The 20,230-nt window shown below is 35.0% G+C and overlaps 1 protein-coding gene across 1 annotated transcript in view; it reads right to left on the bottom strand.

Annotated features, from left to right (window-relative positions):
* Positions 1-370: 370 nt before the first annotated feature.
* The window catches only part of MAN1A1 (mannosidase alpha class 1A member 1), a 62,062-nt gene continuing 42,202 nt past the window's right edge, over positions 371-20,230 (bottom strand). The window contains exons 7-10 of the mRNA XM_072408826.1: positions 11,257-11,476; positions 10,257-10,429; positions 4,497-4,612; positions 371-3,863 (exon numbers count right to left, since the gene is read on the bottom strand). Of these exons, the coding sequence (XP_072264927.1) occupies positions 3,737-3,863; positions 4,497-4,612; positions 10,257-10,429; positions 11,257-11,476 (636 nt within the window). The 3' untranslated portion in view covers positions 371-3,736. The remainder of the gene's footprint in view (positions 3,864-4,496; positions 4,613-10,256; positions 10,430-11,256; positions 11,477-20,230) is intronic.

Here is a 20,230-nt window from a genome sequence, read left to right on the forward strand (position 1 = left end):
GTGCTTAAAAACTATTCTATGTATCCTCTCATTACATACACATATCATACTTTGCTTTCCCATCACAAAATGGTAATTTGTAGCTTGGATTCATACAATGCATTCTGCGAGATTGGCATCTTACCAGTGTTAGCGCATTTTAAATGGGACCAAATCTGCTACATATATTCTGTAATGGTTAATTTAAAAGTCTTACATTTTATTACAATAAAAAAAACAAAACAAACAAAAACAAGCAAGCAGTAATAAAAATGATCACCACCACTTGTCTTTGTGATATTTTTGCAACATAAAAGCACGGTTACCTGACAGCAGGAGATCTTTAAAGTTACCATCTACAACAATAATCAAAACACTACCAAACTTCATGTAGAATAAAAGACTTTATTCACAATAGAATTTTACAAATATAATTCTTATAAATTGTGCATTTTAATCTATTACATTATCCCTAAAATTTTAATTTATATAAAGGTGGAATGTCAAAAAATAAATTCCAATGCATAGAAAGAAAACAAATGGACTTTCTGCTAAAATTTGTCAACAGAATAAATGTTAACAATGTTTGTGATTAGTCTTTTTTTTTTTTTTTTTTTTAATCTGCTTAAAAATATTAAACATTGATCTGCATTATTTTTCTTTTCAAGAACTGTAAATGCAAGAAAAAAATAAATCACGAATGTAAAAAGAAAATTCCACTTTTGTTAAGAAAAAAAAAGAAAAAAAAACAAAACAAAATTGTTAAACATTTTAAAACATTTCTATTTCAATAATTTTCAAAAAAAGGTAAGAAAATTCAAATTATGGCAACTTAATGGCATTCTATACACATTGGTGTACAAAATGACCCCAGGACATTCTTAGGTCAACCAAAGGGCTGCAGAGATTGTGGCATTCCTCATTTGAAAAGTGCCATTGATTTGGGAATCATTCAAGAAAAGACATTGTGAAAAACAATTTTTCTTCAGAACAGAAAAAGTATGAATCTGCAACACATTTTGTTAAAATCCATGCCAAGTACACATTACACTGAGTGGACTATAATTTCCTTAACAAAAGTGGAGTTATACTTTAAACAGTTTCATGATCCAGTGTCACTCAAAAGGAAATCTAAAGCTTAGTTTATCCGTTTTAAGGACAAATCAAAATAAAAGATGCTTGTGCTTCTTATTTGACTTTTATAAACAGCAGTAATCCTTCCATCTTTGCAATTGGAGGATGGTGCAAATTGTGGCTTGTGGGGTGTCTTGTAAACTGTAAACTACATATCCCTGGTGGTATGAAAAACATGCCACAAAATTTAGACCAGGTTACATTGTCAGATTGTAGTCAATACTTGGCATGTGTTTCCAGATGGTTTGTTGAAAAAAAAAAGCAAATAAAAAAATAAAATAAATGAAAAACCCATAGAACAAATTGGGTTACAATATTATCATTATGCTTTTTAAAGGTCACTTTGCACCTAATACAACTTGACATCTTTTTCATTAACAAATAGGAATACAGCTAAGACTACCAAAGTAGTCCTATTTTGGATCAGAATTATTTGGTCAGGTATTTACTGCTGTGTTTATATCTCATTAGGTCCCTTCATTGCCTGATCAGGTAATAAAATCTCTGGACTGGTCTCAGGTAAAATGTAAAGGTATGTAAGTTATGGGACAGTCGTCCCAATAGGATCCTTGGGCGGTGCGGATAATCCTGCTTAGAAGTTTATTAGAGCAGAGGGACTGTTTTCAGCTTGAAACATAGGGGGCTCACTGACAGATGTGATGAGTCAGTAGGGGTATTTCTATATTTAAAGTGTTTAAGAGATGAAACGTGGAGAATCATGCATGCATTGCAGTGATGTACTGCATAGCTTTGCCCAGGTATACATTTAATGGATATTACTGTAACAGGAAGTAGCAATGAATCGTGATTGTTTTCAGACTTTCCTAACCTATACCACAATTTAAAATGGCCGTTTTGGGATTCTATGAAAAGTGCTGGTTCTTCTTTTATTTCATTAAAATTATTTGAAAATGGATGGAATTGGTCAAAGTACTGAAAGCAAGATCATGATGAACTGACCTGACAAAATGTAATGCAATTTGTTGCGAACACTAGAATAAGCATTATATATATGAACTGAGGTAGAGAGCATGGTCAAAAAAAGTGACAATACATAGACCGTGGTCAAAAGAAATGTATGAATCAAAATAGACAACTTATTTAAAGAGGACTTGTCACTGTACAGTTTTCTACCTGAAAGCAAACTTGTGTATAATGTTAATCCTTTTTACCCCCTTTTGTTTTAGTGTGTAACACTTCCAATTTGATTAGGGTAATTTACAGATTTATGGTGTAGATGAGAAAATGTTTGTAACATAACATTTATGTACACATCACAGACTGGTGGGTACACAAACCATCAATGCTTTTGATGCACACACCTTGTTACAGTCATACAGCTCCTTGTGACCTCTAACAGACATGTTATTTCCTTCACATTTTTTCATTATAATAAAACAGCAATCCTATTACTACATGACAAAGTGCATAAATGAAAACTGGGGTGTTAATAAAAACAGGTATTGGCTCATTGTATTAACTGCACTAGAAAATTTAAATTATTGATTTTTTTAACCTTATTTGCCCACCTAAAGCAAGCCAATAATTGCGCGAATGCCACAAGCATTTGTGTAGATGCACCAGTATACTGCTATTTTATTAATCAAAGTCAAGAATTAGCCAGCAGATATTTGATTCAATACAGTTTTCATGACAAATTTTCAGTCTCCAGTTTCATAAATCCAGGCTTGTCAAATCCCTTTATTTCAACTGGTCCAACTCAACCTGTGTCATTTAGGAAGTTCAAATGTAGGGGTGCACAGACTTTTTGATGCTCAGAGATAAGAAAAATGAAATGACTTTCAGCTACAAAGGATGAGCAATCTTTCCCTAGGAAAAATAATCTGAACATATTAAAAATTATTTTATTTGCACAACCTGGATTGTCTATAGATCAGATATATAGATAATTCTAAACTTTAATATTCAAAATACCCTAGAACAGCTTAATATAATAATCAGGTCACTAATTATTTAACACAGGCAGGAAACCAAAAAAAAAAAAATATTGCCAAAAAATAGAGTAACGCCTGCATGGTATTGAGTTATTTTTGTCTTTCTTTAAAAAGGAAATTCTTTTGAACATTTTACTAAAGAAAACCCGCATAATAGGAAAGGTGTCACAGTTACACAATTTGTCTTAGAAGAAACTCAGACAAATCAGATTCACATATAACTGGAAAAAGAAAAAAAAGAAAAGATTTTATACTATTCTTTATGGCTTTTTGCAACATGGCAAAATATTACAGCATAAAGCAGACAATCTCCTCACGGAGGAGAAAGGATCTTTGCAGTCACACGAAAGGAAAGAATTGGTAACAAAGTGCAGATCGTTCTCTTCTATATGGCAAATGATGATTGTCTAAGCTAACTAAATGGAATGTCCACAGGGAAAAAAGGTGCTTTTGATTTACAATCAGTTTAAAAATTACAATGGAATGACTCGAATCATCCAGGAATCTCAGAGTCAACATGACAGACTGCAAATATTGGAATACAACTTCAGGAACAGAAACTTGTTGATATGAAGGATGTTGGTCCTGCAATCAGTCAAATGGATTACTGAAGGAATGCAGTAAATGGTAATGTAAAAAAAAAAAAAAAAAAGCAATTGGAATAGTTTTTATTTATCCAAGCCTTCTATCGTTCTGTCAGCTTTTCGGTTGATGGGCAATGGATGTGCCTCAGTGTTGAAAATCCAATGTTCTAATGGTAGAAAATCATCATCCGAAAATAATAAGTAGAGATATCTGAAAAAGAAGAGCAGAGTCCATAAATAAGTAATAATGCATCCGCCTAACTTTTAGCAGCCTTGTAGTAACAATATATGTGACAGCGACATGATGCTAAAACAGTAATGGGTACTGCAATTACTGTTTAGGCAGTACCCAGCATAATGAAGGTGTGCATGTGACAGATTTCACATAAATGCAAGAGACCTTGGGCAAGCAGAACAGAAGCAGATCTATATTGGACCTAAAATCTGATCCATGGGTGTGTTTATACCAACCTTGTTTCTAGTCAGCAGCAAAGGATAATGTTAAAATTTAGTTTATTATCCGTAAAAAAGATGCTGGCAAAGACAAATCTGGCCACAACCTAAATGCTCAAAAGAAAGTAACATATGTGCTACTGAATAATTTGTTCTTCAATAGGCTCTAAAGAGTGGTATTATTAGGAAAGTGGATTTACAGGGACACAAATATGCTCAATCAACATCTAAATGTGATGCTTGTCTGGAGAACATGCTAATCCTGTGGATTCAATACTTATGTTCGTAACACAAAACAATAATTGAATGCCTCATGTGGTGTGCTTGTTGTGCACATTATGAAAAGTTCATGAAGCACAGTATACTACAACCAGTTCGCAAACATACTTACTTAAGTGTCTCTGCAAGGAAAAAACTTTGCTGCACATCATCGTGGCTTGGGTGTGTAGCGTAAACATCTCTGACTCCAGAATAGCCTCCTTCCACGCGGCAGAATTTTTCTAATGCCTGACAAGAACAAGAACACAATCAGGCTACTGCACATGAATCTGTCAATGTTTCGATTAACCTGCAAAATCCAATTACCTTTCACATTTCTGCCAATTGAAGGCACCTTGTTGCAAAGAATATGGGGCATGGTTTCAATTTACAAAGACAGATAAGAAAAAGAAGATGATGTATGCTACTTTGGTTTAGGCAGCAAGTCAATTAACACTGCCAGGTTTCTGTGACACTTTGGATTTACAGTTGTACTATATTAGAGCATTAGTATAATAAGATTCATTGAGATGCATACAAATTCCTACTAAAGATTGAAATTTAACATGCTGAAACGGCGTTCATGTAAAATCTCATTCCTTGTTCAAAGATTTAGAATGTGTACTGCTCAGTATACATGTTAAATACGGATTCATTTTTAAAGCCTTAACCGAACTACACAAAAGAACAATCTTAATATCCTACATTACTCAACACTTTTATTGTACAACTCAGTGATAAGAATATTGCTAAAGCTTTAATGGTCCTGTGAATAATTAGCATTCTTCTAGTTTAGCTTGTGGAAGATGTGACTTCCATACCTGGATTATACAGACATAATAGATCCAATAATTATCTATTATGGTACAGCACATTTTGTGCACTCAATATATAAACAGTCATCCTATATAAGACTCCATGCAAAGTTCATAAACACCAATATAGTTTAAAAAAAAAAAAAAAAAAAGAATATTAAAACCTAAATCCAGGTAATTGACAAAACTATATTTGTAGTGGGACTAATGCAGGGGCTAAATGAACATTTCTTCCCAGGGTACCAGTAAAAATCAGTTTATATATACTTTGTTTCTCACACCCCTGGTATGCCCATTTTGTTTTTTTGAAGCTCCACATAGTAGGTATGGCCTTAACATCCTCACCTAAAGTCTAGCTTTACCATATAAATGTCATTTTATATGCAAATTCATCATTAATTAACACAGTTACACACTTGTCTTTCTGGAAGTCTGTTTGTTGAATCATTGCTTATTTATTGCTGCCTGACCACTGCAAGTATTTCAAACTTCTGGGTATGTGTAATACCTGATGTTCCACTGCATGACGTGGGTTCACCTGTTAGCATTTATGTTAAAAAAATGGTATAGAAATAGGCAAGAAGAACCACTGCCTGAACTGGAAGGGACCAAAATGACCTGTAGAATACTTAGCAGCAAAGAGCAGAATTTAACACAAACAGACCATGAACTAAGTGAAATATTAATTCTAATCTTTGGACTCTGAAGCTCTCTCATAATAACATGCATTCAAATAAATTGCCTGACCTGCCACCTTAAGCACCAAACTGGTCAAATACACCAACATCCTTAATAAAAAGACAAAGTAATCTCCCAGCAAATGTTTATGTGAAATTTGTTAGCTGCTTAATGACAGGTGACATTTGTCTCTTTATAAACCACTGTACATTTATTGTGTGATTAGCCATGATCAACTTCCTGAATACAGCAGTAAGTAAACGCTATTTTTATGTTAGGTGAAGGTATTTCTCTACAGCAGTGGTTTTCTATAATCTTTCAATGGCTACTGAATCAAGCGTGCTAAGGAGATGGGTTAACAAAAATATCTGGTTTCGAGTGATACTTTTTACAGAAAGGAGGTGCCGCCTCCCAGAAAATATTTGAATGCAATAAAAGAATGTCTGAGCTTAAGCCCAGTTTTTAGTTAAAGCAGACACTGGTGCCAGCATGGTGAAAAAAATGAAAAACATAGAAAAACTATTAAAGTTAAAAATTATAAAAGGTTACAACTCAAGAAATACAGTGACTTTAACATCCCTAGCGGTAACCCCGAATGTGACTCGTGGTAGAAAAAAAGTTGCTGAAAGCGGTCACACTTGGGATAGGTAAACCTATGGGAAGGTAAGTAAATACAGCCTTACTTGATCCACCGGCGTCCCGCATCGTCCATCGCCGCAATCTCTGTCCTCGTCCTTCTTCCTCCGGCCGGGCGGGGTGGGAAATTCAAAATCTATTTGTATTGCATTCAATACAAAATAACTGTATTGCAATACATTGGATTTATATGTGTAAAAGCACTACATTGTTTTCAAGAACATTTTATTTTACAGTATATATAATTTTTTTTAAAAAATATTTTTTTTAAATATATAGATTTTTTAATTTATTCAATGTATTATTTTTACATGATTTTGTGTTTCAAACTATTATACTCATACTAATATATTATACTGTAAAACAAATTTTCATGAAAAACAATGTACCGCTTTTAGACACATAAAACCGGAAAGAAATGAACCGCTAGGGAGGTTAATTGTTAATGGTTGCATCAAAAAGTACACTAAGATGTAACACTTTTTAATAAATCCATTTGATTTTTGTAATCCTACAGCTACTCAATCTGAGGCATCACAAATACTTTTATAAGAAAGACTGATGTTGCTGAATGCTCCTTATGAAAAAGCAAGCACTCTGATTTTAAAGAACTGTCAGTGTGAGAGCCAATGACCTGCAACCTGTTTGCAGATGAGAAGTTATGACTTACTGACCGCATGCTTGTTCCAAGACTCGAAATATTAAATCTATTGTACCAAAACAATGACAGCACAAAGCTCTCTCATGACAGGCTTAATGTAGCAGCATTATAAAAAATTTTTGCCATTATCTTGGCATATTGAAATTGTAGTTACACAACTGATGCAAATAAAATTGAAATAGAAAGAACAGTATAGAATTAACAGGATATATATATAAAAATTATATATATATATATATATATATATATATATATATATATATATATATATATATATATATATAGCTAGTCATGGTTTATTTGGGGGGGTATTCTACAATGATCTCCTGCACATCCGTCTAGGCTTTGCTGAAAAAAACAAGATGCCCTCACCACAGTCTTACTTTAATCATATATTTTGGTTCTAGGCTGGGTGAAATAGTAACCATTAGCTGCACACCTTGCCCCCCCCCCCCCCTTGTTCCATGCAAGCTGGCTCTGGATAAAACATTTTAAACTCCAGGTGCCAAGGCTGGTAACAGTTAACCTCACAAATTCAAATTGCATTTTGAAAGGAAATTTGGACATTGTGGTTTAGCCTACACTCTACAAATGGGATAGTCCCAACTACCACCCAGCTCCAACTTCCATAACATTTTTTTTTAGTGTAGAAAAAAAGGGGTTTTATGGATGGGAACTCTACAGAAATCTATTACTTATACAAAGGCTTGTTCTAGTTCAGAATTTATCCTCTTCAGGCCTGTCATACTTGATGGGAAAATGTAATAAACCTCCACCTGATTGTGCACAACCCTAGCAAAACCAAGACTGTACTTAAGACTAGCATAAGAAAAAATTTAACAACAGGACCCCATCTTTCAAGATATTCTGGAGGCAATGCTTATTATGAAAAATAAGTAAAAATTCATAATCTCCTTTTTAGTCTAAATTGCTACCCAATTTAAAAAATCCATATGTATATTCAATTTGGTTTCCGTAAAATATATTTTCAGGCTCTTAAGACTGTAGCTCGCAGAAATCCTTCTTAGATACTTGAAAACAATAATCAGTTAAATGAAAAAGGGAAACTATTCATCTAGCAGGAAGCTTTCTAAGTGTGACTTCCAATCAGCATGAAATATTAACTAAGCTAGAAGAAGGCTCTTGATTTGTTGCCTTTTCAATTAGAAATTACATTAAATAAATCTAATTGAAATGTTACAGGGAATTGATTTCATAGCAAAGTTTAGTGTTCAAAGGTCTTGTCTTTGTCTGATACCATGTACATTCAGAGAACAAGCACTTTCTATTTTTACATCGCATTAAAACAATTGCTGATAAAAGAAAAAAGTGATAAAGTCATTTTCGTCAATCAATACTCACAGACAAAGCAGCAGTGATGCACAAGTAATGTGTCTCATAGCTCGATTTAACATGCATCACAGACTATATATATTCTAAGTTTGTCATTCTCACTAGTAATAACACTTTTGAACGTCTTATATGTCGATGACCGCTTTCTTCAGATGAAAAAATTTCTTAGGCAAGTGCATATAAAATGCAAATTATGTAATGTTTTGCTGGGTGCATGGAAGATAATGAAGCCATATCAGTACTAAAGAAGTTCTCCAGCTTATACAAATGTATTAGATCAGAATATGAACAAATCAGAGAATGGTAAACAAACCAAAAAAGTAAAAAATAACAAAGGGTAGTGTAGGGTAGGGGGTACAAAAGTAAAAACAAATGTTGCTGTATACCCCGAATTGCATTTCTAAATGAGGCCTACCATTACATAAACCCATTTAAATATGTTTTCCCCATTGGTTTTTAAATAAACACTATGCCAACCAATGGGGACAATTTTGTTAATGTCTCTCAAGCTCTACCTTAAGCTTATTAAATTGAACATCAGCCCGAACATCAGAATTAATGAACATTCAGTACTGTAATGCAGTAGTGCTAAGTTAAGCAAATTGCTAGTAATTTATTTAGCAATGTCTCTCCAAATTAGGAACATTATATTACAATAGGCCTTTAGAAATATGTTTAAATTGACTGGAAAGGAATGATAACCACTGCACCTGCACATAAGGTCATTCAAACTCAGCCTCAATGTATATAGTAGAATGATATCAGGCATATCTAGCATATGTTGCTTAGATTAGGAAATAGCCAACTGTGAAAACAAATCTACAGATACGTTGTCCCCAGACCATTAATTTACCCAATAAATCCATAAGCGCATATGTGCATTTAACATTTTATGCACACCATTTTACTGTGAACACTTCCCTTGTGTAGACATCCAAAAGATTTAAGACTATTGCTGGGAACAGCTATCTTGGATGCAATATCAGTAGCGCTAGCTGACTTAAGAGATGCTGTTCAAATGAAGGTGAGTGTATGAGCTTGACCAACATAGACACATTTATATACTCTAAGAGAAGAATATGATGGGCACTGAGGGAGGTCCAGGGAAGAGTATCTTTTTGGGTTGTTCAAATTCCTTAGAAAGTTCACATCATAAATAAAAAAACGTTTAGGGAAAGAAAAAAAAAAAAAGTAATAGTAATTACATAACTATAGATCAACAAGACAATCAATATGCTTTAATTATGCTCTACATTAATGTGCATCAACAAGGTGCTGACCATTTTTGACAGTGCTTCTCAATGAACCTATTCATCAAATCTATTTACTCTTAACTGTGTCGGGGGTCTAATGATGTCTGTATACTACAAAAATGAAATTTATCTCAATACAGAAAGCTTTTGTCAGCAAGGTTTTATATTAAAGCTTAAAATACAGTTTTTCTTAGGTCTGCCCCCACTCCCATGAATGCAGACCACCCAATCTAACAGTTTGCCAGATTCCAATTACAATGTGATACAAAACACATTATGGGACTAGATTACTGCAGTGTCTAGATATACAGTGTTAGGCGTTCATGACAATTTGCTGTAGTCCATTTGAAGGCTCCAAAAAACTGAATTGTTACCATTAAATATGTGGCAAGAACATGAACATGTAAAAGTCATATCTACATTGTTGCTGGCTGGCTATATTACAACACAAAATCATTTTGAGTTAGGTGTTTTAGAAGGTAAAAAGAAAATCTTACCTCTACTGCTTCCCAGCCCCATTGCCTGTATTTTGGGTCATGCGTGAATCTCCACATATACAAATAGGTTTCAATCACCTCTGGTCGCAAAATATAATATTTTTCGTTTTGTCTGGTAGCAATAGCTTCAACTCCACCATCAAACCTGAAAGCTTCTGGTCCCAGTTTTGTTGCTAAGTAAAAAAGAGCATTAGGAAATAAATCCTGTGAGATGAACAAGACAAGAAATGGACTATACATATATAAAAACAAACATTAAAGCTGGGTGCTAAGGTTTTATGTTACCCCACAACACCAGCCACAGACTGACAAAAGATGGGCATGTGATCTTTTCCTCCTAGTAATAAAAATGGGGAAGGATTGGTCAGGCCATTAGATTCTATTAGGTTGGAACAACTGAGCCATTGTGTGTATATCTAACAGTTGTCATCAACCCCAGGGTATCCCCCCCAGATGTGCCAATATCACCCTAGCCTCTTATAAAGCTTAAATATGAGGTATATGTATTGTGGATGTAATCTTCTCTGTATCCCAACCTTTGGGGGCTCAGCATTTTTTTTGTCCGTTTTTTCTTTTAGGAGCACTGAGCGTAAAGACAGAATGTGCGACACATTACAGCGTTCAACCAAGAAATGTTTTTTATCCGGGTGGGAAGAAATGATGGATAGATGGGTTTCAGCACCTGTATTGTGACCCGACTCTTCAGTAACCACTCAAAACAGCCGGGTGGTTCCCGAAAGTGCTGGGTGGCACGCGCCGCTAGAAGTGGGCACCAGCAGGAGAGAGAATATATGAAAAAAAAAAAAAAAACTTCCTAAACAAAACTTTTAGCAGGGGATTTTTAGTAATCTTGCTGGCACAGACAGGTAATCAAAGCCTTTTATAAGGTAGTAACAGTGGCAAAAAAAAACAGATTCATTACCTGCTATTTTTCCTTACTCTTAGTAACAATAAATGCACAACAATACCTAGTACATGGAAAATACTATTAATGCCTTACCTGTGCGATCGTAGGACTCATGGCAGGTTCTTGCAATCTCTGCAGCCAATTCCATATGATGTCCTGTTTTATCATTTGGTGCACCATCTGCCCCAAGAGCAAACATGCCCCCAGCGAAACATGTTAAATGGCCCATCTTATGTTCCAGGAGACCACCTTTCCACTCAGCAATGTATGTCAAGCCATTACTAGATTTACGAATTAAATGAGTCTCAATGGACTGTAAAAAAACAAAAACAAAAATGCACATTATTTTACATAACTGCACCTGATGGTCATTTCACAGCAAACTAACAGTGTAACAGACATTCTAGGCACTTTAAGTGATGTACTTTGACTTTTTTGGTGTCCATCCTTAAATACCAATCCTGTCCAGACAACATTCCACAAAGATCTTTTAAAACTGACCGGACTGTGGATATCCAGTCAGATATTCTTACAGATATAAGAACAGGAGCAAACGTTTAAAATGGCATTAGATTTATTATTCAGAAATAAATCATCTTAATTCAGCAGGTTTTAATGAGGTTGATCATTTGGTGGGTCACACAATGGGCCAAAGCCCATCACGGTCCTCAAACCAATCTCAAGTACATATTATTCTAGATAAAAGCAATAGGCTTCAGTCCATATCCAGCTCCAAATATTAGGTTTCCTTTTTTTCACATGATTTCCAAATGATTTTCTCATTTAAATACCTATACCCTTTCCCTTTAGTCACCTTACTTACCTACCTATATAAAAAGTCTGATCTGTTCCACTGATGTAACAAAGTGCGGTTCCAGAGGAAAACATATACTTACCTGTTTTTAGATTTCACTGATGTTTCTAAAATTCCCATAAGGAGCTCTTACCGAATCAATGGCTCCATGGTCAATTAGTAATGTCTCCACCCAGGTCCACTACTATGCAGTGGATTTCTTACTAAGAGGATATGAATGGTGCACTCATATAGTAAAGACTAAATAGCAATAGAGGTAAGGGAATACTCCTGTACCAGTGCAATTATTACATTACTTGCTATTATTGATCAGTTACCATAGAAAAAATCTTATGTATGATGTAAAAGAACCAAAAATGCAGCGAATATCTGGCAACAACTGCTGACGTGACATAATGGGTAACCCTGAGATAACTGCTATGTAAAATATATATGGCAAACAAAAAAAATGCTGACATCAGAGGATTTACCTTGGAGAACTGCAAACAGTATCTCAGAAAAAAAATATATTTTAAACATATATTTGGTTACGTCACAATTTTGGTTGCTATAGGACTATTTGTTTGTGGGTGTGGAGAATGGAAATTATATAATCCCCAGTATCCACAAGGAATGAGCACCGACTGTTTCCTAAATGTTACTTTAGGATATAAATAGGTTAAATAAATTGTATTTTTATTCCTAAAAAAAACCAAGGGAATGATAATTCTCTAAAAAAGATATTATAAACTGCTAGTTTGGGGGACCTTCAGCATAAATCATGCTGCACATGAAGAACCTTCAGCGATATGAGTATCTGTTAGTTGTATTAAGGTGAATGCAGTTTAGCATGCTTTGTAATACCGCTACACTACAATTTTCTATGCCTTTTCTTTGTATATTGTACAAATAGTGCTTTTATGTGCTCTATCCTCAAACTTCCAGTAGCAATTCATATAAAAATGTAGTTTAAGAGTTTTTTATTTCTGGATGCTTGGTGGGATATTGCTATATGTTGTATGCTATATGGGAGTGGAGTTGTAAAGGAGTTGAGTTTTGGAAAACTTAAGGCGTGTTTGACTATGGTGTCCTATTCAAAGACCGCTACAAAAGGAGGATTTAGAGGTTTTTTTACTGTCTTGCATCTCAGAAATGTAAGTAAGCTTTGAACAATTAGAACAACCAGGAGACCAGGATAAAAGAGGTATTTTGTATGTCAAGGACTAAAAAGTTATTGTGTATGGAGGTTGCCCATTTTTATTTTTACTCAGTCCATTTGTTGAAAGAGAAAAAGAAAAAGGTTGCCCCCTGAGTATGTTGAATATGTGACTAGATGCTCTGCACATTTTACCTTCCACACAAGGATTAGAAAATGCAGCAAGTATCTTATAACCATCTTATTTCCTTTCTGTTATACTACAAGCCACATCAAGCCCTCTACTACTGATCTGCGCTGTCCATGGCTCTCCCCTGTTTGTCAACAAATGTATGATGTTACTCTGTCAAATTATCAACTCTACAGCAAGGCTTGAACTTAGTCTTAAAAATGCTGATCGACAGCTTTGAATCCATGACCTTGTGTACAATAGACAAACACTTGAAACATTAGTATCTGCATAAATTACAATCAATTTAGAAACACATTACTGTGTAAAGACTGTACATTATTCATGGCAATAAAAACTATTGACATATAGTATTATATTATTACGCACTTCCTCACCCTCATCTGAAAAACCGATAAATTAAGCCTACATCATGTGGAGGCGATCCATCTTATCTTAGCCTGCATCTGTATGACTATTTTGCAGGGAAGGTGAGTATAGAGTTGTATACTGCAAAAGGTGCAATTATCCTTGAAAAATTGTGACAATAGCACTAGTTTTATATGTAAGCATTTATTCTTTGCAAACTAAGCTGGTGCTTGTTCTTCTGCAATGTTTTAGCATATAAAGGACAATATTATAATCTGTTTAACTTGCATGATTAAGTAATCACAGAACACTGAAGACCTTAAACACATGCATATTATGAGGATGCTGATAAATAACCATGGGTTGTTACAAAAGTACCTTACTGAAAACTGGAACAAACATCGCTAATTAGTACTGTACTAATAACTCATTGCTATGGTAAAGCCCAACATTCTGACAACAGTTTTGACAGATTAAGTAATCAAATGGCGTAATACAATAACATATTTATGTTTTGCATATCAAAAAGTTCCAGACAATGAAAAAGATCAGTGTTACCTCTTGAGTCAGCATGGCTTTGTGTCATGATTAATTGACGCAAGCTGGACACAGATATTATAGCATGCTAATGAAAGACGGTCATTACAGAAGAAAGGTAATGCCAAGAATGATGACTACTTAATGAACACATACAGTGTGTGCATGGAGAAGATAGAAGCACATTACCTTGAGGAATAATAGAAGCAATTTATCCTGTGTGTAGAGTCTGCTCACTTCCTAAAGATGGGGGAATGTGAACAGAAAGAGAACAGCTTCCTTATAAATGGATGGATGCCCTCACTGCAGCACGCATGAATAATACACTGGCCTGCTATGTTTTAAACCAATCACACACTCAATTAAGTAACAAAACCAATCACTTTGCTACAATCCCTATATTCCTTTTAATTTTTTTTTTTTATAATTGCAATGAAGCAAAAGCATCAATAACCAAGATAACATCTATAATTTGTACTAAACCTGCACTTCCAGCTTACAACCATACTAAACAATCAGGTGAAAAAAAATATGACATGCCACAAGGAGATGAGAACTACAGGTTTGTGCCAATTCAAGTTAGTAATTCAAGACAGGCAGCACAATATTGGAAGTCAGAGAAAGGTATCATTAGGGTCCTCAGCATTTTCTGCTAGAGCTTGATAAACACTGTAATCATCTTGTATGAACAACTCTGGAAATAGCAGCAGATCAGAGATGGAAAATCATACAGTTTAAGGCAAAACAACACAGAAATGAAGCAAATATTCATAATAAATTGTTCTAGTATGACAAAAGACAGAAAGGGAAATGCCAGTGTCTGCATCTGTTTTTTTTTTTTTTTTAACATAGGCGTCATTAGAAGATTACCTGCACCTTGAATGTATAATAGCAAAGTTGTTATTTTTATGGCTCATCAAAACTTTCTGCATACACTCAAAAATAACAGAAGTACATAAGTGACAAGGCAAGACGGTTTTTTTTTTCTAATGGCATTGCAAACAATTATTTGGAAGAGCCCAGAAAAAAAAAATAAACATGTGGTGGACTAAGGAGTAAGTCTACCTTAATGCCCCTGCTCAAACAAAAAAGAAAAGGGATCAGGACAGGACGTAAAGGGCAAATACTTTGCAAAAGAAAATCTACCCTATCATTTGTGACTTGTACATAAAATAATAACTTATGATATCCCGCAAAAATGTTTAACACACAACAGTAGTGTTTTGATATAGGCAGGACAACCCAATTAGCTGCCCCCCCCCCCTTAAAAAACATAATATACACAGGTAGTCCCCAGGTTGAGGACATCCCTGCTGCTTGTGTGGGGGGGGGGGGGGGGGGGGGGGGCTTGGGCGGTTTGCACAACTTGCAGAAGAAATCTTTAGCTAAACACAGCTAGAGTTGTGGGTGATCTTAAGGGTGTGAGCTCTTTCTGCAGCCTCCTGTAACTCTTTAATGACCAAGACAAACGTTGCAGTTGTTTCTTTTTGCATATCAAAGCAAAGCTTGCTCCTGAAGTTAATAAATGTCTAGGCTCCAAAAAGATTTTTTTTTTGCTTTGTTTGTGATTAACTCACAGTGAGGATTTTATACAGTAACTGATACCATGCTGCCTAATAATATGTAGAGACAAACATTCGTTCTAATTGCATTTATTAAAATAATGTACCTGTTCCAACTTCAACAAAATAGGGACTGTAGGTTTGTTCTTAAATTGAATTTGTATGTATGTAACCCGGGGACTACCTGTACAAACATATACATAAATATTTCAAACACATACACATTTACACATGCATCATCAAATACATACCTACACATCAAAACACTGGCCTGCTTGCATACATATACATACAATAATACACTCATGCATTCCAATTGTGTGTGTTGACACAATATGGCATATTGAAGTTGAATATGATAGCTGCTATGGTAACAAACAAGTAAGGCATAGTAATGTAGTGCAGTGAAATGGGTAGTGACCAAAGTTAGTACAGTGGGGAAAATAAGTATAAAAAACGTCAATGTTTTTCTCCCCCATTTAATGGGGCTATTAACATGACATTTATACCAGATGTTTGTAATAACCAAAGTAGTCCACACATACAAAGATATAAAAACAAATACGTACAGAAAATAGGTTATATGTAACAAAGCTGAATGGCACAGGGAATAAGTATTGAACACATGAAGAAAAGGCGCAAAAAGGCATGTAAAGCTAAGAAAGCTGCTGGAATCTGTATTTAAAAAGCAATCTGGCCATTTATCAGTGCAAATTATCAGCTGGTTTAGTCCTATTTAATGGGCTATAGGTATTACATCTGATTACCAAGGTATCACACAAGCTTCACAAACTTCTTTTTAAAAAAAAACATACTGATGGCATTACCGATGTATTTCTAAGCTATTGGATGTTCCAGTGAGCACCGTAAGGGCCATAACACGGAAGTGGAAAGAACATTATTTCACCCTAAACCATGACCAAGTGCTCCTTGCAAGATTTATGACAGATAAGTCAAAATAATCCGAAGCGTTATCCAAAGGCCAAGGATCACTCCGGGAGAACTTCAGAAAGACCTGGTACAGGTGTTCCCAGTTTAAGGACATTGACATACGTATGCTTCCCTGCTCGTTTGTGTGCAGAAGGAAGGTTTGGAGGGGGGCAATTTGCATGACTTGCAAAAGAAAGCTTTTGCAAAACACAGCTGAGTTTGTGGGTGATCTTTACAACTGAGCTCTTTCTGCAGCCTCTTGTAACTCTTTAATGACCAAGACAAACTCTGCAGTTGTTTCTTTATGCATATCAAAGCACATCTTGCTCCAGAAGTTGACGAATGTTTAGGCTCCATAAAGATTTTTTTTTTTTTGCTTTGTGATTACCTTACAGTGAGGATTTTACACAGTAACTGACACCATGCGGCCCAATAATCAGTTGAGACAAACATCGGTCCTAACTACATTTATTAAAATAATGTACTTGTTCCGGCGTACATACAAATTCAACTTAAGAACAAATCAGTGCCCATCTTGTATGTAACCCAGGGACTACCTGTATTCAGGTACAGTTGCTTCAAAGTAAACAAGTAATGCACTCAACTGACATGGCCTCTATGCAGGCTCACTGTGCCAGACTCCAAATATATTAAATGAGAAAACTGCTGACTTGTTTATTACTTATTTACCCTTCTATAATTATTTCTGCAAGTTAAAACTCTTTAAATTTAAATTTTAAAGACAACTAAGGAAGATTTTACTAGTGCACAGTATCAGCTCACCTTGCTGGACAGAGCTGCAGAATGTGTCCCGTTTCTTGGGGGCTGCCATCTCGCTTACTGAAAACATTATCTGTACTGCTCAAACTGAGCACATTTTTCCAACACATCAGACAAAAACATTTCTTTCACCATCTTGTGATGAACTGTGCCATCAGCACTGGGTGGAAAATAACAGCCTGTCTTTTGAAAACGAGGGAACACCACCATAGGTTTTGTTTGAAAAGATGACATGAGTTTAGGTACACAGCACAATTTTTCTTAGAGTAGACAAATTGTTTTTTTTATCAGCATTTAGACGAGAAGGCTTCCTAACACACCACTGGCCTATAGACATACTTCCTCCAGTTTATTAAAACTCCGTTTGACAGGTGGTTGTTGTGGAGTGATACCAGCTAAATGCCAGGTACTAGTTGGTAGGTGACAGTGGTAGTTAAGAACCAACAAGTAACACTGGGGAGATATGAATTACCTGGTTGTACAACCTGGTGGCTGTCTAGAAACTTCCCAGACACTAAAAACTCAGAAAACCCCTTTTTTCGTTTACATCCATGATGGTTAACTTTTCGATGCAGAGAGGCTCAAAAGTGGCCCCTGACACTATATAGGAACTGTATAAAATTCAGGTAATGTATTGCTAAAAAAAGATGTCAATATGGTCAGAGACTTCATAAATACAACTGGATATATATAGATATACAAGAGGTGGTTAGAACAGGCAGACATGCCAAAAGAGTTAGAGACTGGGTCAGGGGTGTTCAACTCCAAATTCTGATGGCCAGAGTCCAGACACATTATTAGTATTTTTCCAACAGAGGGCAGTAAATTCAATAAGATATGGCTTTCAAAGGTAAAAATTACTCTGTATATGAAAATCCTTCCCCGTATATGACCCTCAAGGGCAACTCAGGACATGGGGACATGAGTCGTAGAATGAAGTCACATTACACATGACTGCTAAGGATCACCGAAATTACAGTCCCTTTCCAAAGTCATGTTTTTACATGTGCCCTTTACAACCCCTAAAAATTACACACACACACACACACACACACACACACTCCAGATCTTACTCAGAGGATTGCCAAGATGCTCTGAGGGAGGACGATTACACAGTTCAGGTCATTTTTCCGCAGAACTTTTTATAATATATAATACCATATGGCACAATTTTGCAATCATTTAGCTGTTCATTCATGTAAAATACTTTTTTTTATAGATTTATATATATTGGTGGTTGTGCTTGCAGATATTTTATGGTGTTTTCTTAGTTGTTTAGTGTTAAAGGTCATTCATTTTCTGCCTTAATCCAGTAACCGTGTTCAGGCAATGGCATAAATTTTGTTCCAAAATGTTTTTTTTTTTCATAGCTCCACTATGACATCTTAGGCAATGCAGCAGGAAAGGCACAAAGACAAAAGTGAAACTACACTATTTGTGTGTCAGAATAAGAAGAAAAATTATTTAGGGTTTGACACATTTAGGGATCACCCTTGTATGTACTATTACAGGAGAACATAGTCTTAACATTTAATTTTAAATCCACTAAGAGCTGTAGAAGTTTAGGATAATATTGATAATGTTTACTTTGACTGAAATGTGCAGTCAGAAAAAAAAAAAAAAAAAAAAAAAAAAAGGCTACATTTCGTTGCCTAGAAAACTACAAAAAGAAAAAAAAAAAGGAACAAGATAAACATTGTTTAGCTTTAGATCACATTAAAAACTCCAAGTTCTCTTTCTGAATAAGGTTCAGGAAAGTATTGATGTATACATAACATATTGGACAAAAACCATGCAAGTGAATTTATTTATTTGGCACTAAAAGGAGAAACATACCTTACATGAGGGATAGCCTGAAAAAAAAAAAACACCTTAACCAAACTGCATAATATTTGTCTTTCTACAACAATTCCATCTACCAATTGAACAGCGGTGAAAAAAAGGCAGCCAAAGTTTTAGAGATGATAGCTTTATGTGCAATAATTGTAAGCGTACCACAGATATATGGCATTATTGAAATCTTTACTGAAGCACTACAACATTCTTTAGGTAGAAAGCACTATGTTTCCCTGCTTATTGCACATTTAAAGGGTTTATAACTGCATTAATCAGCGCTATAGCTATGAAAAAACAAGGTAAAAATAACAGTACATAATAAAGTATGATGCTAATCTGTAAATAATACGATCATAAAAGTGCTTTATATTGAAAGTATACACCTTGCTTTTAGAATTTACAAGTTAAATCCAATTTTGGGGGGGAAAAAAATGTTCCCAGCAACTTTTTGACAAGAACAATGGCTGAAGGGAAAATGGGGTCCGGCCCGCTATTAGCAAAGTGTACTTGGTAACGAGGCCAGCGTGTATAAATGCCCCATCAGTGAGAAGTGTGACAAAGCTGAGTTGATTTCCTTTATTTGAAAGACTGGAATCAATCTCCTAGTTACTATAAAGGAAATAAACCACATAATCTAACATTTGAAATTCACTTAGATGGGTACAATAAATAAATAGTTAAATTACAAAACTGTAGAAAAGCTCAGATTTAAAATTAATGGAAACCAACCATTTATGTTTTTAACCAACTTCAATGACAAGGGGCTAATTCACACATTGGGGATAGGTATGACACAAGGAAATTTTTGTGAATATCTTTACAGCTTTTAGACATCAGTACCTGGAAATTTTAATTTTAAATTATGGCCTGTGGTAACATCTCAAAACGTTACACATACAGCATAGAATGGTATTCCTGTATAATAACCAGTTTTT

This window comes from Pyxicephalus adspersus, chromosome 4, assembly GCF_032062135.1.
Source record: "Pyxicephalus adspersus chromosome 4, UCB_Pads_2.0, whole genome shotgun sequence".
NCBI lineage: Eukaryota > Metazoa > Chordata > Amphibia > Anura > Pyxicephalidae > Pyxicephalus > Pyxicephalus adspersus.